A 21,106-nucleotide genomic window follows, 5' to 3' on the forward strand; every position below is an offset into this window, starting at 1 on the left:
CAGTGAGTGTTTGAACCTTCTGTAATAGTTGCATATGAGTCCCTCAGTTGTCCTCAGTGTGAAAAGATGAATCTCAAAATCATACAGTCATTGTTGGAAAGGGTTCAAATACACAAAAATGCTGAAAAGCCAATGAATTTGTGGGACCTGAAGGATTTTTCTAAAGAACAGCAGGCAGTTTAACTGTTCAGGACAAACAAGGGACTCACGAACAACTATCACTAAACAAACAAACAAAAAGCTGTGGATCATTCAGGTAACAGCACAGTGTTAAGGGTATGTAAACTATTATTTTTTTCTTGTGGACTATATGTAAACATCTTTTATGTGAAATATCTTACTCAGGTCAGTACTAAATAAAAAATAACATTTATTTGTATGATTCCTCTTATTTTGGTAAAATATTTTTTTAATAATTTTGCAGATTCTGTAAGAAGTACAGTATGGAAACTTTGACCTCAACTGTATATGTATTTACACCATATTAGTTATCAACTGATAACTAATCAACTGTGTTGATTTAATTTATTGGTAACAGTCAGTATTAGATATTTATGCTTGGCCATTTCCCCATTTTTCACTTAAGGTTAATCTTTAATAACATTTTTGAATGTAATAACACTAATAACTTTTAATAACTATAAGCTAATGTTAAAAGAAAAATTATTGTGCATACTTTTTTCTTATTTAATTTATAGTTTTACAGTATTTGTTATAGTATTTATAGTATTTTATGTATTATATATTTATTTAATCTCTTTATTTTGTAATAGTAACAACTAGTACATGCTTTTAATTTTGAACATTAATCCATTACATAAAATAATTGTCTGGTTATCAGAACTGGGTAGAGTTCTTTTAAATAGTAGAAAATACAGTATGCCTAGCATTACCGTGTTGACACTTTTCATACATGCAGTATTCTATGCCATGAATGAAATTAGCCTGCATTTCCAGCAAGATCTAAAGGCTAATTATAAAATAGATGAATCGATTTCAAGTAAGTTAGATTTTTTTAAATGCAGTAACCCTGTCAGAGACATTAAGTACTAAATACTCTTAGTTATCCACTTTATTGCTTCTGTAAACTCTTGTATATTAAATTCACCACCACTCTACCTCTTATATACCTTATAGTTTTGAATAAGCTCATGTTGGTGGCACACTCTCTAAAGCCAAACGATTTACTGTCTTCTGCTTCTGTTGGAATACCAAACTGTCTTTCACAGGAAGCTTCCTGATTAAATTAATGTTTAGCTTTTTCACCATTTTCAATTTTAACTACCACAGAGCACTGTGTACCACAGTTTCATGGAACACTTTGGCTTTGAGTGACGTGCTACCCTCATGTCTGTCTTTACCAATTTTCCTCACTCCTCTGTCTGTCTCTGCACTCCACTCCTTTCTCTCACCATGTGAAGGCAGGGCGTAGTCAGGTAAGAAGATCAATAAAAGTGTCATTTATTCAGAAAACTTTCATGTGCCGCCTCCTTCCTGTTCTTTGGATGTTTGCTATACCGCATGGCAACAGCCATCATATCCATAAACCCACTATTCCCCTGTACTGAATCATAAATTTTTCTCTTTAGTTTTTAGTTTAATTTAAGCTCATGATTTAAAAAAAAAGGTCATTTCAGTCTTAAATTAGAGTAGATGTTACAGCATTATGTTAAGTGCTTTGCTGGCAGATATTTTGTCAATGCTTTTAAGTGACTTTATTACTGCTTTTCACTAATTATTTAACAAGTAATGTTGCTTCTTTGGCTGCTGGGAACTTTGCTCATGCTTTGCTCCCTGCATTCTCTCTCAAGACCATTAAAGGATTAGTTCACCCCAAAAACAGAAATTCTGCCACCATTCACCCTCATGCTGTTTTAAACCTTACTTTCTTCCATTAAACACAAGGAGAAATTTTAAATGATGTAGTTGAACACTTAGGCTCCAGTGTCCCCATGACCCCTGTGATTAAGCGTACTTTTTCAGAAGGGGTTACTTCTCTCAGAAATGTGTCATGGAGAGTTGAATGAATTGCAAATCAAATCATATTAATCATATCTTCTAATCAAATTTAGAAGACTTGGAATATAGCAGACAGAGTATATGGACCACTTTTATGATACTTGTTTATGGTCACTTTGTTTGATTTTGGAGCTTGGCAGCCTAAGTCCTCCTTCACTTTCATTATATTGAAGATAGTGGCCAAGATATTCTTCAGAAATTCACCTTCTGTGTAATAAGGAAGAAAGAAAGTCATATGGGTTTGGAATGAGAGGGCAGTGAGAAAGAAGTTTGGGTGAACTATTTCTTTAAGTGTGAAGAAAATTAATGACTGAGCTAGATTCAGCCAAAACTGGTCTCTTGCTTCATCAGCACTGTGGGCCATTTTGTGTTTTGGCACATGCTGTCAAGTGAACATTATCATGGACAACATTTATATATTTTTTTGCATTTTATTTGCATTTATTTGTGTTTTCAGTGTCCCTGTGTTGTGCTTCTTTGTTATCTGGAGCACTTGAGGGAACTGCTCAACTGACACTCTTCTAACGTTTTCTCTCTCTCTGTTAATGCTGCTTTTAAGGGGCTCAAGGTAAGATTAGACTGATCATTTACACTTCTTTGTATCTGATACATTTAGAGTTTTCTTTGTTTTTGCATAAACTTTAAATTAGTAGAGTTTTACAAAGGTTTCTCCCAAACATTTACTATACATCACAAGCTATCGCATATAGGAGTGACTTGTAATTGGTTACGTTAGAGTGAAAACCTGTAGTGAAACAGAATCATGCCAGATGTCTGGTGTCCTTTTCACCCGGTCACTGTCTGACCTTATTACTGTTGTAAGACTGATTAAGTGGCAATGTTTTTTTGTCTTTGGGTGCAGACCCCCCGTGAGCAGGGCACCACCAATGCCAGAAAAACTACAGACTAATAACGTGGGCAAGAAAAAGAGACCCATTGAGGTGAGTGATGGCAGATCAGAGTATGAATGTATTTTTAGCAATGTGTAATCAAAACAAACATGCATCATCCATCCTTTCATTTCCTGCCCTGTCCTACTATGTCCTGTCCCTCTGTATCTTGTCCCGTCTTGTACTATACTACATTATATTTTCCTTTCCTTTCCTTTCCTTTCCTTTCCTTTCCTTTCCTTTCCTTTCCTGTACTGTCCTCATGTTCTACCTGACCTTTCATTTCCTTTCCCTTCCTGTCTTATCCTTTCCTTTCCTTTCCTTTCTTGTCGTCTTGTCCTTATGTTTCCTTTCCTTTCCTTTCCTGTCCTGTCCTACCTTTCCTTGACTTTCCTTTTCGATCATGTCCTTTCCTTTCTTTTCCTGTCCTGCCCTGCTGTTTCCTTTCCTTTCCTTTCCTTTCCTTTCCTTTCCTTTCCTTTCCTTTCCTTTCCTTTCCTTTCCTTTCCTTTCCTGTCCTGTCCTTTCCTGTCCTACCTTTCCTTGACTTTCCTTTCCTGTCATGTCCTTTCCTTTCCTTTCTTTTCCTTTCCAGTCCTTTCCTTTCCTTTCCTTTCCTTTCCTTTCCTTTCCTTTCCTTTCCTTTCCTTTCCTTTCCTTTCCTTTCCTGTCCTACCTTTCCTTGACTTTCCTTTTCGGTCATGTCCTTTCCTTTCTTTTCCTGTCCTGCCCTGCTGTGTCCTTTCCTTTCCTTTCCTTTCCTTTCCTTTCCTTTCCTTTCCTTTCCTTTCCTTTCCTTTCCTTTCCTTTCCTTTCCTGTCCTGTCCTGTCCTGTCCTGTCCTTTCCTGTGTTGTCCTGCCCTGTCACTACACTATCCTATCTTTCTGAACACAGTGCTGTATACTTTAAATTACTTAGTAGTGGTTTTGTTTGTAGTTTGTTTGTGGACATCTCATTTGGTTATCTTACTTGTTCAATCTATTAAATGTCCATTACAGACTGTCCCCCCAATGGTTAGATGATCTTTGTAGCCTCTCCTAATTGAACAGCAGCACAGTTTCTCTGATCATGTCCTTTCACATTCTGAGAGCCAGATACTCTCTGCTGTTGTCATGGATACGACCTCAGACACCCCTCTTTGACTCTCTCTGCAGGACCTGGTGCTCGAACTGGTGTTTGGTTACCGAGGCAACGACTGCCGTAACAATGTGCATTACCTTAATGAGGGGGCGGACATCATTTACCACACTGCCTCAGTAGGGGTCGTCCTAAACTTAACAACAGGTGGGGGGAAAACCCATAGACACCTGGCATATATAATGCATGTTTAATACATTTTAATGTGCCAGAGTGGGCGTAAGTAGCAAGCGTGGATTAGATATGGATTTTATTCATCTAGTTCTTTCAAGCAGGCATAAAGACATAAAAAAAAATGGTGTGGAGCATCATCGTTATTTTGTTTGTTTGTTTGATTGCCTTCAGCCTGTCAGAGTTTCTATATGGAACACAGTGATGACATTCTGTGCCTGACTATTAATCAGCACCCGAAGTTCCCCAACGTGGTGGCAACTGGCCAAGTAGGTATGTTTGTGAAAACATCCACCCTCTCTTCTCACTTTGACTGCTGTGGTATTAACTTTGTCCCAGATGTTTTTCCTAAAATTCAACGAATGAGACAATGACATAAAGTTAGAGTTATAAAATTAACATGAATAGCGTAGCTCAGAGAAGTTGTTCTTAGAAGAATTTGATGAAAAATGCGGTCACAATAAAATAGAGTAATGAAATAGAGTCTGGTACTATGTCCTGGCAAATCTTATCAAAGTGTGTTGGATTTTTAGGATGTCTGAAACTGAAAGGAAACACATAAGATTGCTTTAATTTTTTCTTAGGTGACAAAATTCAGAACAATAAGACTTGAAGTCTGTTTATGAAAGAAATAGCTGACTATATTTTTTCCCCAGTGGTTGCACATTTGTTTGGTGCTAAAACTCATTTGTTTTTTAATAAAAAAATAAATAAAAACTGAGTATTTGGACAGTTTGGTGCTAAAACATACATTTATGCACCAGTGGTTTTAAAGATTATGTAATATAAAGTGTTTTTAACTGCTGGTGTTGTTCACTTAGGTGATGCTGGTGATATGTCAGGTAAGAGATGCTTTCCATTTTTTTAAAACAGAAAGTTGCCATAAAATATTGTCCCACACTGACACTTATTGAATTACTAGCATACTAAACAATTTACCTGAAAAAGCTTTAGAATACAGCTATATCACTTTACAAATGTGGACAAATAAAGTCTTTTTGTATTTGCAGCCACATCTCCTTCTATCCATGTGTGGGAAGCCATGAATAAACAGACCCTCTCTGTGCTGCGCTGCCATCATTCTAGGGGCGTTTGCTCTGTAAGCTTCAGTGCCACTGGCAAACTGCTGCTTTCTGTAGGTCTGGACCCTCAGCACACCCTCACCATCTGGAAGTGGCAGGAAGGTACAGTTCAACACACAAACACACACACACATAGCATTCACTCTGCACTCTGCTTTTATATCATGTTTGTGACCTGTTTGAAATTCTTTTCAAAGGTGCCAAAGTAGCAAGTCGGGCTGGTCACACCCAGAGGATCTTTGTGGCAGAGTTCCGGCCTGATTCGGACACTCAGTTTGTGTCCGTGGGAATAAAACACGTGCGGTTCTGGACACTGGCTGGCAGGGCTCTGCTTAGTAAGAAAGGAGTCCTCAGCTCCATTGAGGATGCTCGTATGCAGACCATGCTCTCAGTGGCATTTGGAGCTGTAAGTATTCTTCTGTTTCTACATGATGTTCAGCTCGATTTGTAATTGTTGTTAGAGAGGGAGAAATTAAGGAATAGTTCACCCAAAATTAAAAATCCTATGGTGTTCCAAAACAGAATCTCAAAGTGGTGCTTTTCCATGAAATGAAAGCAAATGGGAATGGATGCCATCAAACTCTAAAATAAGCTGTATATATAGTAAGATTTTTTAAATACTTTGGAAACATTCTCTTATGCATTTATTTGATCAAAATACAGTAAAACTGTAATATTGTAAAGATTATTGTAAATGAAGTAAAGATTTTTAGCAGTCTTCGGTGTCACACCAATCTAATATGATGATTTGGTGTTCAAGAAACATGTTCTATTACAATCAAATAGTTGTGTTTCAATCAAATAGTAGTGCTTCAAAATGTTAATTATTTTACCAGTATAAGAGGGATCATATAAAATGCATGTTATTTTTTTATTTAGTACTGACCTGAATAAGATGTTTCACATAAAAGATGTTTACATATAGTCCAAAAGAGAAAATAATAGTTGAATTTATAAAAATGACCCTGTTCAAAAGTTTACACACGCTTGATTCTTAATACTGTGTTGTTACCTGAATGATCCATAGTTTTTTTCTTTAGTGATAGTTGTTAATGAATTCCTTGTTTGTTCTGAACAGTTAAACTGCCCGCTGTTCTTTAGAAAAATCCTTCAGGTCCCACAATTTTTTTGGTTTTCCAGCATTTTTGTGTATTGAACCCTTTCCAACAATAACTGTATGATTTTGAGATTCATCTTTTTACACTGAGGGACTCACATGTGACTATCACAGAAGGTTCAAACAGTCACTGATGCTTTAGAAGGAAACAGGATGCGTTAAGAGCTGGGGAGTGAAAACTTTTTACATTTGAAGATCAGGGTAAATGTAACTTATTTTGTCTTCTGGGAAACATGCAAGTACCTTCTGTTTCTTCTGAAGGACAATACTAAATGAAAAATATGATATGATATGTACACATGTTCAAAAGTTTACACCCCTGGCTCTTAATACATTGTTTTTCCTTCTGGAGCATCAGTGAGCATTTGAAACTTCTGTAATAGTTGCATTACAGATATAATATGTATGAATTGTATATATTATGTGTAGTTTTTATATATTTATAATTAGTATTGGAGAAGTTACGTAATAATATTACTTTTTTCAAGTAACTAGTAAAGTAACGCATTACTTTTGAATTTCTAAGAAAATGTCTGAGTTAATTTTTCAAATAAGTAATGCCAGTTACTTTTTCCCCGTTTGTTGATTGACAAGTCTCCTTGGAAATTGGGAGTAAACATGATATTACTGTAATCTAGACTAAATGTGAACATGCATTAATTCATCTCACTCACAAAAAACAGATTCAATATTCCTCAAAATGAATAAAAACAGTGAAATGCAAACTCAGAATATGACGCCACCCTGCAAAAATTAAATATGTTAAATAAAACAAATATCCTTTATGTATTTAATCCCATTTTATTAACCAGTCTCTTTGCTGCTGACCTTCGATAATGCAATTCAACCATACTAATAAGAAAAAATTACTTTAGATAAACTAACTAAATATAACTAAACTAATATGTGCTTCATTTTTTTTATAGCTGAAGAGTGATCTCCTGCATAAATGGACTTTTCTTTCAGCCTGAGGTGAATTCATTTCACTTTTGGTGTAAAAGGACTTTTACATTAGAATTGTTTTATATTAAAAACAAAGAAGTCCTGCCCAGATTTAAAAAGAAATGCAAAAGTAATGCAAAAGTAACGTAACGCATTATTTTCCATAAAAAGTAACGTAATTAGTTACTTTTTCAGGGAGTAATGCAAAATTGTAATGCATTACTTTTAAAAGTAACTTTCCCCAACACTGATTATAATATAAAGTATGTATTTTTTGTATGTTTTTACTTTGACTTTTGATCATTTTAATATATCCTTGCTGAATAATAATATAAGTATTTTTTTTTTTTATGTACTGATCCCAAACTTTTAAATGGTTGTTATGCCATGTTTTAATGTACACAATGAAAAAAAAAAAAAAGAAAGAAAAAAATTTAATAGTTGCACATAGTTGTGTTTCACAAGAAAAGTCATAAAGATTAGGATCAACATAAGGATGAGTAAATGATGGCAGACATTTTATTTTTGTGTGAACTATCCCTTTAAATGAATGTGGGAATGTGTGTGAGTAGATATTTATGTATACATGCAAGCATACATGTGCATTTGTGCATTTGTCTGTGCACTTGTGTGTCAGAGCTTAAATGGACAGATATTACATCAATAATTAATTCAAGAAGTTGTTTATGAGTTAAACAAAAATTACATTTCACTTTTTAAAAGATTCAGCGTATCACTGAAAGGATGTCAAATGCTGTGCTTTGCCATGTTTGTGCTGTTTTTCTCTTAGAGGTCACTAGATTAGTGCAGGTTTGTTTTCTTTTCAGAATAACTTGACATTTACAGGTACCATTAGTGGAGATGTGTGTGTATGGAAGGAACACATTCTAGTGAGAATCGTGGCTAAGGCTCACACTGGACCTGTGTTCACCATGTACACCACATTACGTGACGGGCTCATCGTGACGGGAGGCAAAGAACGACCGTAAGTGGCTTGACCTTTCTAAATACCTGTAACTGTAGTATTTTGGTCTCTGAATCTGCATTAAAGTTCTCAAAAGGTGCTGTAGTAAATGAGAGGATTTGTGTGGGCTGCCCTCTGCAGGTCTAAGGATGGTGGTGCGCTGAAACTGTGGGATCAGGAGCTGAAGCGATGCAGAGCCTTCAGACTGGAGACGGGTCAGATCATAGACTGTGTGCGCTCTGTCTGCAGAGGGAAGGTACAGCGCTTACACAAAATCACTACATTAAAGAGGATGGGAAATACTTGGTCAGGAGTCATTAAGAAGTTTAGCAAATGGTACTTTATTGGATGCAAAATTCACTTTTACATGGTTTGCATATAAATGTGTCTTAGCAGTGGACACAACCACCCAACAATGATAAAAAAATCAATTTTTTCACAATTATCAAGCCGTTTTTATTTTCTGAGCATTATGATGTCATATTGCTCAAGACCCGCCCATGATCGCTGATAAACTCTCCTGTATTAGCATATTTCCACCTTCAGCCAATTGTACACTGTTAACCATTTTTCCCTTATAAATAGTATGGCTCCCTGTGTCCTCCTTCTTGATTTTTAGGGGAAGATTCTCGTAGGCACTCGGAATGCTGAGATCATTGAGGTTGGTGAGAAGAATGCAGCGTGTAACATTCTGGTTAACGGCCACATGGATGGTCCTATCTGGGGATTGGGAGCTCACCCCACTAGAGACGTCTTCCTGTCTGCTGCTGAGGACGGCACTGTGCGCCTCTGGGATATTTCAGAGAGGGTAAATTATATATGTCTGTACATAGCGATTTTCTTCGGAGATACAAGCTGATCGAAATGCTCTCTTGTATGGAAAAACAGAAGATGCTAAATAAAGTAAACCTTGGTCATCCTGCACGTGCGGTCAGCTACAGCCCAGAGGGCGACATGGTGGCCATCGGCATGAAGAACGGAGAGTTCATCATCCTACTCGTTACCTCACTCAAGATCTGGGGGAAGAAGAGAGATCGGCGCTCTGCCATACAAGACATCAGGTAAGACTGACGCTAATTATGCTTTTTTTTTGTTTTACAAACATATCAATAGTAATTCATGCCACTAAAATATTTTATTTTATTTTATTTTATTTAGGCAGAAACAAGTTTCTGTATTGTTGTTTCTAGATGAATGCTTTTTCATTTTGGCATTAACATGGTCTGTTACAACAACTAAAGTTTCTTTTCTTCAGGTTCAGTCCAGATTCACGCTACCTGGCTGTGGGTTCCAGTGAGAATGCAGTAGATTTTTATGACCTGACGTTAGGACCGCAGCTCAACCGCATCAACTGCTGTAGGGACATCCCTAGCTTTGTCATGCAGATGGATTTTTCTGCTGACAGCTGCTTTGTGCAGGTACAGGATGTTGGGCTGTGTTTATGTCTGTTCACTTGTTTGTATAAGATAATGTGAGTAAGTACCTATTACAGCAATTATATACTTTGTATAATATACAGTTATATACTACTTTTATATTACTTATAATATGCAATTATATACTAAAATGTACCTTTATATTAATTGCTATTAGTTCAGAGCTTTGGAGAGCTTTTTGGACCAGCCTAAGTAGGACTTACAGTGGGTACGGAAAGTATTCAGACCCGCTTAAATTTTTCACTCTTTGTTATATTGCAGCCATTTGCTAAAATCATTCACAGTTCTTTTTTTTTCCTCATTAATGCACATACAGCACTGCATATTGACAGAAAAACACAGAATTGTTGACATTTTTGCAGATTTATTAAAAAAGAAAAACTGAAATATCACATGGTCCTAAGTATTCAGACCCTTTGCTCAGTATTTAGTAGAAGCACCCTTTTGATCTAATCTTTTTGGGAAAGATGCAACAAGTTTTTCATACCTGGATTTGGGGATCCTCTGCCATTCCTCCTTGCAGATCCTCTCCAGTTCTGTCAGGTTGGATAGTAAACGTTGGTGGACAGCCATTTTTAGGTCTCTCCAGAGATGCTCAATTGGGTTTAAGTCAGGGCTCTGGCTGGGCCATTCAAGAACAGTCACAGAGTTGTTGTGAAGCCACTCCTTCGTTATTTTAGCTGTGTGCTTAGGGTCATTGTCTTGTTGGAAAGTAAACCTTCGGCCCAGTCTGAGGTCCTGAGCACTCTGGAGAAGGTTTTCGTCCAGGATATCCCTGTACTTGGCCGCATTCATCTTTCCCTCGATTGCAACCAGTCGTCCTGTCCCTGCAGCTGAAGAACACCCCCACAGCATGATGCTGCCACCACCATGCTTCACTGTTGGGACTGTATTGGACAGGTGATTGGACTGTATTGGAGCAGTGCCTGGTTTTCTCCACACATACCGCTTAGAATTAAGGCCAAAAAGTTCTATCTTGGTCCCATCAGACCAGAGAATCTTATTTCTCACCATCTTGGAGTCCTTCAGGTGGGCTTTCATGTGTCTAGCACTGAGGAGAGGCTTCCGTCGGGCCACTCTGCCATAAAGCCCCGACTGGTGGAGGGCTGCAGTGATGGTTGACTTTCTACAGCTTTCTCCCATCTCCCGACTGCATCTCTGGAGCTCAGCCACAGTGATCTTTGGGTTCTTCTTTACCTCTCTCATCAAGGCTCTTCTCCCCCGACAGCTCAGTTTGGCCGGACGGCCAGCTCTAGGAAGGGTTCTGGTCGTCCCAAACGTCTTCCATTTAAGGATTACGGAGGCCACTGTGCTCTTAGGAACCTTAAGTGCAGCAGAATTTTTTTTGTAACCTTGGCCAGATCTGTGCCTTGCCACAATTCTGTCTCTGAGCTCTTCAGGCAGTTCCTTTGACCTCATGACCTCATCTCATTTGCTCTTGACATGCACTGTGAGCTGTAAGGTCTTATATAGACAGGTGTGTGGCTTTCCCAATCAAGTCCAATCAGTATAATCAAACACAGCTGGACTCAAATGAAGGTGTAGAACCATCTCAAGGATGATCAGAAGAAATGGACAGCACCTGAGTTAAATATATGAGTGTCACAGCAAAGGGTCTGAATACTTAGGACCATGTGATATTTCAGTTTTTCTTTTTTAATAAATCTGCAAAAATGTCAACAATTCTGTGTTTTTCTGTCAATATGGGGTGCTGTGTGTACATTAATGAAGAAAAAAAAATGAACTTAAATGATTTTAGTAAATGGCTGCAATATAACAAAGAGTGAAAAATTTAAGGGGGTCTGAATACTTTCCGTACCCACTGTAAGTACATTTTCATATATATTTCATAATTACTTCTGTTATAATTAAAATATGGTTAAAATATACCACTAAATGTACTGCCAAGCATTTATTAAAGCAATAAAGCCCACAAAACTGTGGTTTACATAAATTAAGAACAGCTAAGGGATGTTATTAGGTTGATTTGACCACTTGAAAAGAAAGGCTATGAAGTATGCATAGGACCTACAGGATTAGTTTACTCCTGAATTAAAATTTCCTGATAATTTTATTATCCCCACGTCATCCAAGATATTCATTTCTTTCTTTCTTCAGTCGAAAAGAAATGAAGGTTTTTGAGGAAAACATTACAGGATTTTTCTGCAAAAATAAAGGTGCTTCATGATGCCATAAAAGAACCTTTTTTGTCTAAATGGTTCCTTTAACATCTGAAAAACCTTTCTGTTTCACGAAAGGTTCTTCAAATTATAAAAAGGTATGAAAATGGTTCTTTCAAGAACTTTTGGCTGAATGGTTCTTTGTGGAACCAAAAATGGTTCTTCTATGGCATCACCGTCAAGAACCTTTTAAAGCACCTTTTAATTTTAACAGTGTATAGTGGACTTTAATGGGGATCAACAGGGTTGTTTGAACATCCAAATTGTAGTTTCACTGCAGCTTCAAAGGGCTCTACACATTCCCAGCCAAGAAATAAGGGTCTTATCTAGTGAAACAATCATGCATATTCTAAAAATAATAATAATAATAATAATAATAATAATAATGTAGGCCTGCCCCCTAATAGTCGACTAACCTTTAGTCAACGAGAAGAGGCTTGGTCAACCAAAATGTTAGTAGTCACTTAGTCGCAGAAAAAAAATTCCACAGGAAATGGTGAAGTCATGCAGTCCGTGACAGACAGATTGTTAAACGCTCACCTATTATTTGACCTCAAATATGGCTTTTCATTTGAAAGATTTATGTAGTAGCAACTTTACATGGCCGCTCAATTTAATGTTAACCTAGAAAAAATGTGTGCTATTGAAGTGTCTGTGTGGAGTGTGGAAGCTGAATAGTAGCGCACTCACTGGACGGAGGCACCAGTGTGGCCACTTGCTCTTAAAATACTCCATCATTTTTGGTCATACAGATAAAAGTAATACATCTTTTGAATCTCTAAAGACTCTACGTTTATTTTGTGCATTTAAAATAACAACGAAATGTTGTGCTTTTGTAGAAAGCAAATAGGATGCACTTTCTGTCGTCTCGCTTTCTGTGAACTTGAGCACGAAACTTCGAAACTGTGTATACTTGCCTTACAGACATAAAAATATATATCTGTAGAGAGTGAAATTTAAAAGACCAGATGAATCTTTAATCAATTGCAGCCCTAAAAAATTAATATACTTTTTAACCACAAATGATCATCTTGCACTAGCTCTGTGATGCGCGTTAGAAAGGTCATGTATGGTTAGGTCTTTGTCTGTGTACTTCAGTTCAAAAAGGTAGGGTAGGGCAAAAAACATCTCATTTTCTCCCCCAACTTTAAAATCATCTGACACTGTTGTTTTACCTTTTTTTGTAAATGCCGTTTAACTTTCTTTGCACGTTCGCTTTGTAAACACTGGATCGGTACTTCGGCCTACATCACGCTTAACCTTTCCAATGTGACTACATGATGTGTGAAGATGAGCTAGTGCGAGATGAGCATTTGTGGTTAAAAAGTATATAAATTTGTAGGGTTTTTTTTTAGAAAATGACCTAGATGAGACCCTTATTCCTTGGCTGGGATTGTGTAGAGCCTTTTAAAGCTGCACTGAAATTACAATTGGTACCATCAACCCGTTGATCCCCATTTAAGTCCAGTATATGGAGAAAAATGGAATGTTTTCCTCAAAAAACTTTTATTTTGTTTTTTATAAATTTTATTTTGACTGAAAAAAAGAAAAACATGATCATCTTGGATGACATGGGGCTGAGTAAATTATCAGGAAATTTTAATTCAGGAGTGAATTAATCCTTTAAGCCACTAGTTTGAGAGGGAACGGCAAGGTGTTAGTGAGTTGAAAAAAAAAGGTAAATTAATTCATAAAAATATAAAATTAAAAAAGTAAAAAAAATCAAGATAGAACACTTAATAAAATATCTATTTTTTGTTTTTACTTTACAGTTTTTTTTACTTGCATGTCATGTGACCATTACTCAATTTATTAACTTATTAAATAACTTAAGTAAAGATTTTACATCAAGTAAGGCTGTTCTTCCCCTTTTAAGAACAAAGTGTATTTTAATGACTTTCTCTAAGCTGTGTCTGTGCCAGACAGTTTTAGTTCAGTTCTACACAAAATTACTCACTATGTCTGCATGTTTTGCTCTTTGCAGTTGTCTACTGGTGCTTATAAACGTGTAGTCTATGAGGTGCCTTCTGGAAAGCAGGTCACTGAGCAAGCAGTGATAGACAGAATAACCTGGGCCACATGGACAAGGTAACGGACTGCAGCACACTCACACATCAGCAGCTGAAAACAAACTGATCTTACGTGCATGACATCACACCTGAATGATTTAATTATTCCCATTGATTGAATTGAGACGGGCAAATCAGATTAGTAAATAGCACAGTCATTCTATCAGACTTCAAGATCACAAGTATCACTTTCGTAAGGAGATTAGATTAATGTGTGTGTTCTTATTCAGTTCAAATATCTGTGTTTTTCTTCACACAGCAAATTATCTATCGGAGGAATCTAATCCTGTCTATAATTGCAGCATACTGTTTTTCCACAGCACTTCTCCTGATTCATTTTCTTACTCAAGCAAAATTTCTTGTTTTGCTGCCTGGTGTACCTTCATTGTACACCATCTGGATAACCACTGGTGGTTAAAGCACTACTAACATCTCATTAAAAATAAAAATGAATTCCAGTTCTGTCAGTAAAGTGACTGTTCACAATAGCTACTCCAGTACTGTAGTGTTTGGGTGTCTGTGTAGTGTCCTCGGGGATGAGGTGGTGGGGATCTGGTCCAGGAACACAGATAAGGCAGACGTAACCTGCGCTTGTGTGTCTCACTCCGGCCTCAACATCGTCACAGGCGATGACTTTGGAATGGTAAAGCTGTTCGACTTTCCGTGTCCAGAGAAATTTGTAAGTATACCACAGTTTTTCCACAAAAAAAATGTGGTTTTGTTTGAAAAATACACTTTTTTGTGATACATGGTGACTTAAGAATGGAAAATGAAGATTCTATCATCATTTACTAACCCTCATGTCATTTAATTCAGTTGTTTTGAGTTTTTAATTAATTTATTTTTTTATATATAATTTCAAAATGCCAAATTATTTAACGTTAGTTTTAGTTTTGTCTTTTTGTGTTTTTTAGTTTAGTTTTTTCTTCACTTAACAGACGAATAAGTTATTTTGCTGATCTAAACTTAGTGTTAATATGTTTACTAGCCCACTTTATGGTTATTTTGACACACTGACACTTTGTCCTCTTTTCCTTCCCATCATACTATACACTATCACCATAAAATCCTTTAAAATATAACAACATGCAATAAACACCTTTGTCCGCATTTATGGGCTTATAAACAATGTAGAAGTCTAACAATAATATACAATACTCTGATGAACTTCATAACTATTTGTACAAATGAAGGTGGGCTTCACTCATTGGTGATATTTCATAATTGTCGATCATAAATTAATTCTGCCATAAAAAGAGTGAAACTAAGATGACGCTAGTCAAAAGTCCTGTCTATAGTTTATACATTTTAAAATGCTACACATGTAAAATTGCACTTTGTAATAATGTCAAATTAAAACTTTAGTTTAAAATACATCTTAAATTATCGTTTGCTTTATATAAGTACGCCTTTTTTGCTGTGTTGATTAACATACTAAAACACATGCAAAGTAATGATAATAATTTGAGTTTGATGTTGCATTTAAATGTAATATATTTTAAATGTATGAAATTGCAACATCACAATTACAGATGTGCAAATGTGTAAATGCAACAGGACATACAAGTTTCAACTTGTAAAAGAAATGACATGAAGGCACATTTTAGTTTACTACAAATGCAGTACATGTTAACCATATTTCAAAGACAAGCTGACGCCAAAACTGTCTAAAATGAACACATACTTTAAACCAATTTCAGTGTGGGATTAACTTCCTATTTTCACCCAATCACCACTGGAAAAGATCCAAACTGGCCATCCAAACTGAATTTAAAATGATGTTACAGCATCTTGATCAGGTCTTGACTAATATTTGACGTCAAATTGATATCAAGGTGCCTGCTAAGTAAGTACTGTTTTTTTAAAGTATGCTAAAGTGTACTTTACAAGGGTCAATAGTGCTGTTGCTACAGATAAATATAAACCACAGACTGATTTCCGCTGTCTCTGCATATTGCATTTTACTGAGTGTTGAGAAAATCCCACAGCATGTGACAGTGCATCACAAGGCAATGAAAAACAACAAGAGCTATGTGTGACATAGTTCTTCCCAACACAGATCAAAACATTCTCACAACAGCCAAAGTTCAGCTGTTTAATTGGGTTTTAAAATTTTTATATCTATACTCTGACCTGTTCTGCACACATTTCTGCTTTTTCAAGGATAAAATAGCAAACTTTCTCACTAGAATCTGTTTCCTCAGGCCAAACACAAACGTTTTCTGGGCCACTCGGCCCACCTGACCAACATCCGCTTCACCAACGGGGATCGCTTTGTCGTCAGCGCCGGAGGCGATGATAGAAGGTGCTTGTTCTGTTGTGGTTGTGGCCCCTGTCTTGCTGTAGTTTCTTTATTATTCTTCCTTTTTTGAGTCCATACATTGAGACAGTTTCACAAAATTCTAACCTGTCATGGAAGTAAAACAATGGAAAGTTGGGGGGAAATCTCATTATGAAATAAATGTTTTTCTCTTGTTTACGTTGGCCACAATTATTGGCACCCAATTATTGCAACATCCAACACCCAAGATAACAGCTCTGAGTTTTCACCTATAATGCCTGAGTTTGGAGAACACCTGCTGAGATATCAGAGACCATTCCTTCATACAGAATCTCTCCAGATCCTTCAGATTCCCAGCTCCATGTTGGTGCTTCTTCTCTTCAGTTCAACCCACTCATTTTCTGTAGGGTTCAGGTCAAGGAACTGGGATAGCCATGGCAGAAGCTTCATTTTGTGCTCAGTGATCCACTTCTGTTGATTTTGATGTTTGTTTTGGATCATTGTCCTAAAGAAAGATCCAATCAAGGTGCATTATAAGATTTCTAACAGAGGCAGTCAGGTTTAGATTTTTTATTGGTTGGTATTTGATAGAATCCACAGCGCCATGTATCTGAACAAGGCGTTCAAGACCTCTGGCAGAAAAATAGGCCCACAACATTAAAGATCCAGCAGTATATTTAACTGTGCGCATGTGGTACTTTTCATCCCTGTTTGCTCCAAACCCATCCGGTGGTTTTGCTGCCAAAAAGCTCTTTTTTTAGTTTCGTCTGACCATAGAAGCCAATCCCGTTTGAGGTTCCAGTCGTGTCTGACAACTGAATATGCTGGAGTTTGTTTTTGGATGAGCGAGGAGGATTTTTCTTGAAACCCTCCCAAACAACATGTGGTGATGTAGGGGCTGTTTGACTTAACTAATCTCTGCAGTTCTCCAGCTGTGATGTTTGGAGCTGTGAGTCTTTGGCCACTCAAACTCTCCTCTTCATCGTGCATTGGGACGATATAGGCATCTTCCATCTTTAGTTGATTGGAACTTCTTAAAGGAGAAATTTCACTTCTGAAACATAAATTTACATATAATTTACTCACCCCCTTGTCATCCAAGATGTTCATGTCTTTCTCTCTTCAGTCATAAAGAAATGATCTTTTTTGAGGAAAACATTTCAGGATGTTTCTCCATGAACCGGAATACACAGAGTTCACACAGAGTTAGTATTTGAGGTTAAAAAATATATAAATTGAATTTTTTTTTAAAATAACCGATCGTTTTACTAAAGAAAACCCTTCTTCCTCAGCTGGGATCGTTTAAAGCCCTTAGAAGCTGCATTTAAATCATTTACATCAGGGGCACCATAGAAGTCCACTATATTGAGAGAAATCCTGAAATTTTTTTATTTTAAAAACATTTTCTTTACAACTGAAGAAAAAAAATACATGAACATATTGGATGACAAGGGGGTGAGTAAATTATATGTAAATTTTTGTTCTGGAAGTAAACTTTTCCTTTAATTACTGCCCAGATGTTGGAAATAGGGATTTTCAATGCTTTAGCTATTTTCTTACAGCCACTGTGAAGCTCAACAATGTTGTTCTGCACATCAGAGCTATATTCTTTGGTTTTACTCCTTGTGATGGATGATTAAGGGAATTTGACCTTTGTGTTCCTCATATTTGTATAATCCTGGACAATTCATGCTCCTAGTCACGCTGGTGTGCTAAAAAATGTCAACATGAATAGGAATATATAGAAATATTTTACTCATAAGAATTTCTAGGGGTGCTGATAATTGTGGCTAACTTTTTGTTTTTTTGTTTTTTTTATGAAAGATCAAAAAAATAAACAATGCAGATTTATTTTCACAGCTGCCTTTGCTCGTATTTACCAAGGGTGCCAATATTAGTGTAGGGCACTGTATTAATTTCTTAAAATCTAAAATTTTATTCTTACTAACCCCACATTTTTGAATGGTAGTGTAGTCAGTGTGTGGTATGTATGTTTGGGCATAAAAAAGAGTTGCATAAAAAAAAAAAAAGTATGTTTGGGCATAAAAAAGTTACAAATCTCAAGTCCACTCCAAAGGGAGATATTTCGCTTTTAAAAAATCCCTTTTCAAGAACTACAACGAACGGAAATTCGAATTGTTGGGGGGTGGGTAGGGGCAAGGTGGGGGATTAGCCTAACTTTAGTGATGCAGCACAGCTTCTGAGACGCTTCAATGAGCCTCAGCACGGTGGGTATAAACACAAGCATTGACTAAAGTGGCCGTGTCGAAGCCATAACGCGCCGCATGCATGTGCAGTGTGTGGTAAGAGATTTATTCATCATACAGTGTAGATAGCTTCACTTATAACGCAAGTGTTTTTTAAAATGCATAAACTTGCACTAGAATAGGCTAGACTAATCAGTGATGATGTTCTTTGATAATGTTAGGCTGCTTTTAGCTTTATGCTGGAGCTGGTTTCGGGCAATGAAACTAAGTATGTAAATAATTAAATACATTAGCACGATAATATCATGTATTGGCGATCTTGCAGGCTGACGACAGAACCCAACACTACTGCAGTGTACTGTGTACTCACACTCCATGCATCCTAGGTGTATATGACTTCCTTCTTTCAGACAAATGCAATCGGAGTTATATTAAAAATGATCCTGGCACTCCCAAGCTTTAGAATGGCATAGATGGCTATTTCTCTTCATCAGTCCAAAACAAGTCCAATAAAGTGCATCACACGGCTCCGGGGGGTCAATAAAGGCCTCCTGTAGCAAATTGATGTGTTTTTGTAAGAAAACTATCCATATTTAAAGTGTAAGAATCACTTTAATCTAGCTTGTGCTACCGGTTGTACACAGAACTTGCTTTGGCAAGGGGCGTGGCAGTACTGAAACACCGTCTAAGCTGTTGGCCAATCCAAACGCAGTGAGACAGCTAACCAATCACAACACATTTTGTTATTCGGAAGGCGGGCCTTCATTAAACCTGGAACTAATCGAGCCTTTTGTGCCAGGCTGGGAGAAAGGTATTGTAATAATGTAAATTATATGAAAAATAATGCGTTTTTCGATCCACCAAGCATGTGAGCATGTTCTAGTACACCCCCAAAACAAAATAAGGACTTTGTAAAAGAACATAATAGGACCCCTTTAAGATCTTATAAATATCTTAAATATTTTAACTTTTTACCATATTGCCAAGTGAAATTTTAATGGGTAAATGAAAGAGCAAATGAACAAATAAAGCAATACATTAAAAATAAACACCAAACTATAAAGAAACGGACATGAAATTACAGTACAGTAGAAAATCGGTTGGGCAATGGTTATATACAGTTGATTGCAGAATGCTGTCATTAACCAGTCAAAACCAAGAATTGCTGGGAGTCACACTAAAAATAGTATTAGAAATGTTTCTACAATGATGTTGTTACAACAATTCAATTGGAAACTTTTTTATTCGTGACATGTTTTCTGTGTATGTTTCAGCCTGTTTGTGTGGCGTTGTGTTCACACTCCTCACTGAGGTTATGCTGTCTCCTCTCTGCTGCCTCAAAACCATCACAAGCCCAGCTGACAGCACGAGTGAACCGACTCGTGGAATGAGGAACATCAGACAGTGGATGTCACAGTCTTCACTACCCGTCTGCTCCGTGACCGGATGCATGCATCTTAATGAGCCGTCACCCATACCTGAACTCAACCGTTTTTGAATGATAGTTGGGCCAAAGTGTCACATGACCCAACGTACAGTAAAAGATCTGTCAGATGTGTATGTGTTTACCCCTTTTCTTTAAAAAAAAAAAAAAAAAATCCTGAGCTACAAGTTGCAGAACGTAATTTATTTCTGTCTGTATCAAGATTTTCAAATTTTTAAGATTTTCTTCCAAATGAAAAAGAACTTGTAGCAAGCTAAGTACGATTAGCCTTAAACTACCTGTGTTTTTGTTCATTTAGGTGTGTTTTTTTTTGTTGGAGATTCTCGTTTTATATTCTACCTTATTGTTTTCTGATGTATTTATGTTGATTTGGTTTGGTGGTTCTTTTCGAGGTTTATTAGATCTCCTGTGGCCTTCTCCCTGAATGTAACACTGGCGTTATATTCTAGGATGTCAGCATGCCAAAGCATTCTATGCACTGTATACTTGACCTGCTCACTGTGGTAGTCCAGTGGTCTTTTAATGTTGATCTTGAACGTGGTCTCCCTAAACAGTAGATGACACTCCTAACCTCATATGTAGCAACTTTAGCTCGATTAGTAAACTTGAGATGTCCGTTTGTGCGTCTGTGCGAGTAGGTATGAACCGTATGCTTTGTGTTTCTTGTCTGAGATCGAAGTTTAAAAGAAAAAAATGGTAATGCAATCCCTCAGAAAATGAATGAAAAGAGTTTGTTTCAATGCTGTCTTATCTGAAATCACTGTTCATCTTGCTGCTGAAGCCTTTATAACATCACATTCATTCTGGTTAGGAATTAAACTTTTTTTTTAATTATTATTGTTTTTATTTTCATTTCATTTTACTCAGCTGGATTGTGGAGGCACAGAGTGAACTGAAGAATGAAATGCAACATTTTCTCTCCTTCAGTATCATTCTGATTGAAAGAGATGTATTTAATTCATATTTTGATTTTCTTGTTATCAATGTAAATATCATTTGTAAAGACATTCTTTTGTATATTTTTGTGAAATGTTTCTTAAAAGCCAAGTTTAATAAAAAAAGATGTACATATATAAATGACATGCTCATGTAAAACGCTGTCACAGTTATTGAATATTCTCAGTTTTTAATTTTACGATAATTTTACGATTTCACGATTCCTATTC

The 21,106-nt window shown here is 36.7% G+C and overlaps 1 protein-coding gene across 4 annotated transcripts in view; it reads left to right on the forward strand.

Annotated features, from left to right (window-relative positions):
* Positions 1–21,040, forward strand: part of eml5 (EMAP like 5) — a 128,942-nt gene extending 107,902 nt beyond the window's left edge. The window contains exons 29-43 of one of the 4 annotated variants that reach the window (XM_051133784.1): positions 2,882–2,960; positions 4,065–4,194; positions 4,393–4,491; positions 5,040–5,060; positions 5,229–5,402; positions 5,498–5,706; positions 8,187–8,344; positions 8,465–8,579; positions 8,943–9,131; positions 9,212–9,384; positions 9,579–9,741; positions 13,924–14,027; positions 14,534–14,687; positions 16,213–16,313; positions 19,771–21,040. In XM_051133784.1, the coding sequence (XP_050989741.1) occupies positions 2,882–2,960; positions 4,065–4,194; positions 4,393–4,491; positions 5,040–5,060; positions 5,229–5,402; positions 5,498–5,706; positions 8,187–8,344; positions 8,465–8,579; positions 8,943–9,131; positions 9,212–9,384; positions 9,579–9,741; positions 13,924–14,027; positions 14,534–14,687; positions 16,213–16,313; positions 19,771–19,807 (1,906 nt within the window). In that variant the 3' untranslated portion in view covers positions 19,808–21,040. Of the gene's footprint in view, positions 1–2,881; positions 2,961–4,064; positions 4,195–4,392; positions 4,492–5,039; positions 5,061–5,228; positions 5,403–5,497; positions 5,707–8,169; positions 8,345–8,464; positions 8,580–8,942; positions 9,132–9,211; positions 9,385–9,578; positions 9,742–13,923; positions 14,028–14,533; positions 14,688–16,212; positions 16,314–19,770 lie in introns of those variants that run through there. The other 3 variants (XM_051133785.1, XM_051133787.1, XM_051133786.1) reach the window with 3 other exon arrangements.
* The last annotated feature ends 66 nt before the right edge of the window (positions 21,041–21,106 follow it).

Source organism: Labeo rohita, chromosome 17, assembly GCF_022985175.1.
Source record: "Labeo rohita strain BAU-BD-2019 chromosome 17, IGBB_LRoh.1.0, whole genome shotgun sequence".
Taxonomy (NCBI): Eukaryota; Metazoa; Chordata; class Actinopteri; order Cypriniformes; family Cyprinidae; genus Labeo; species Labeo rohita.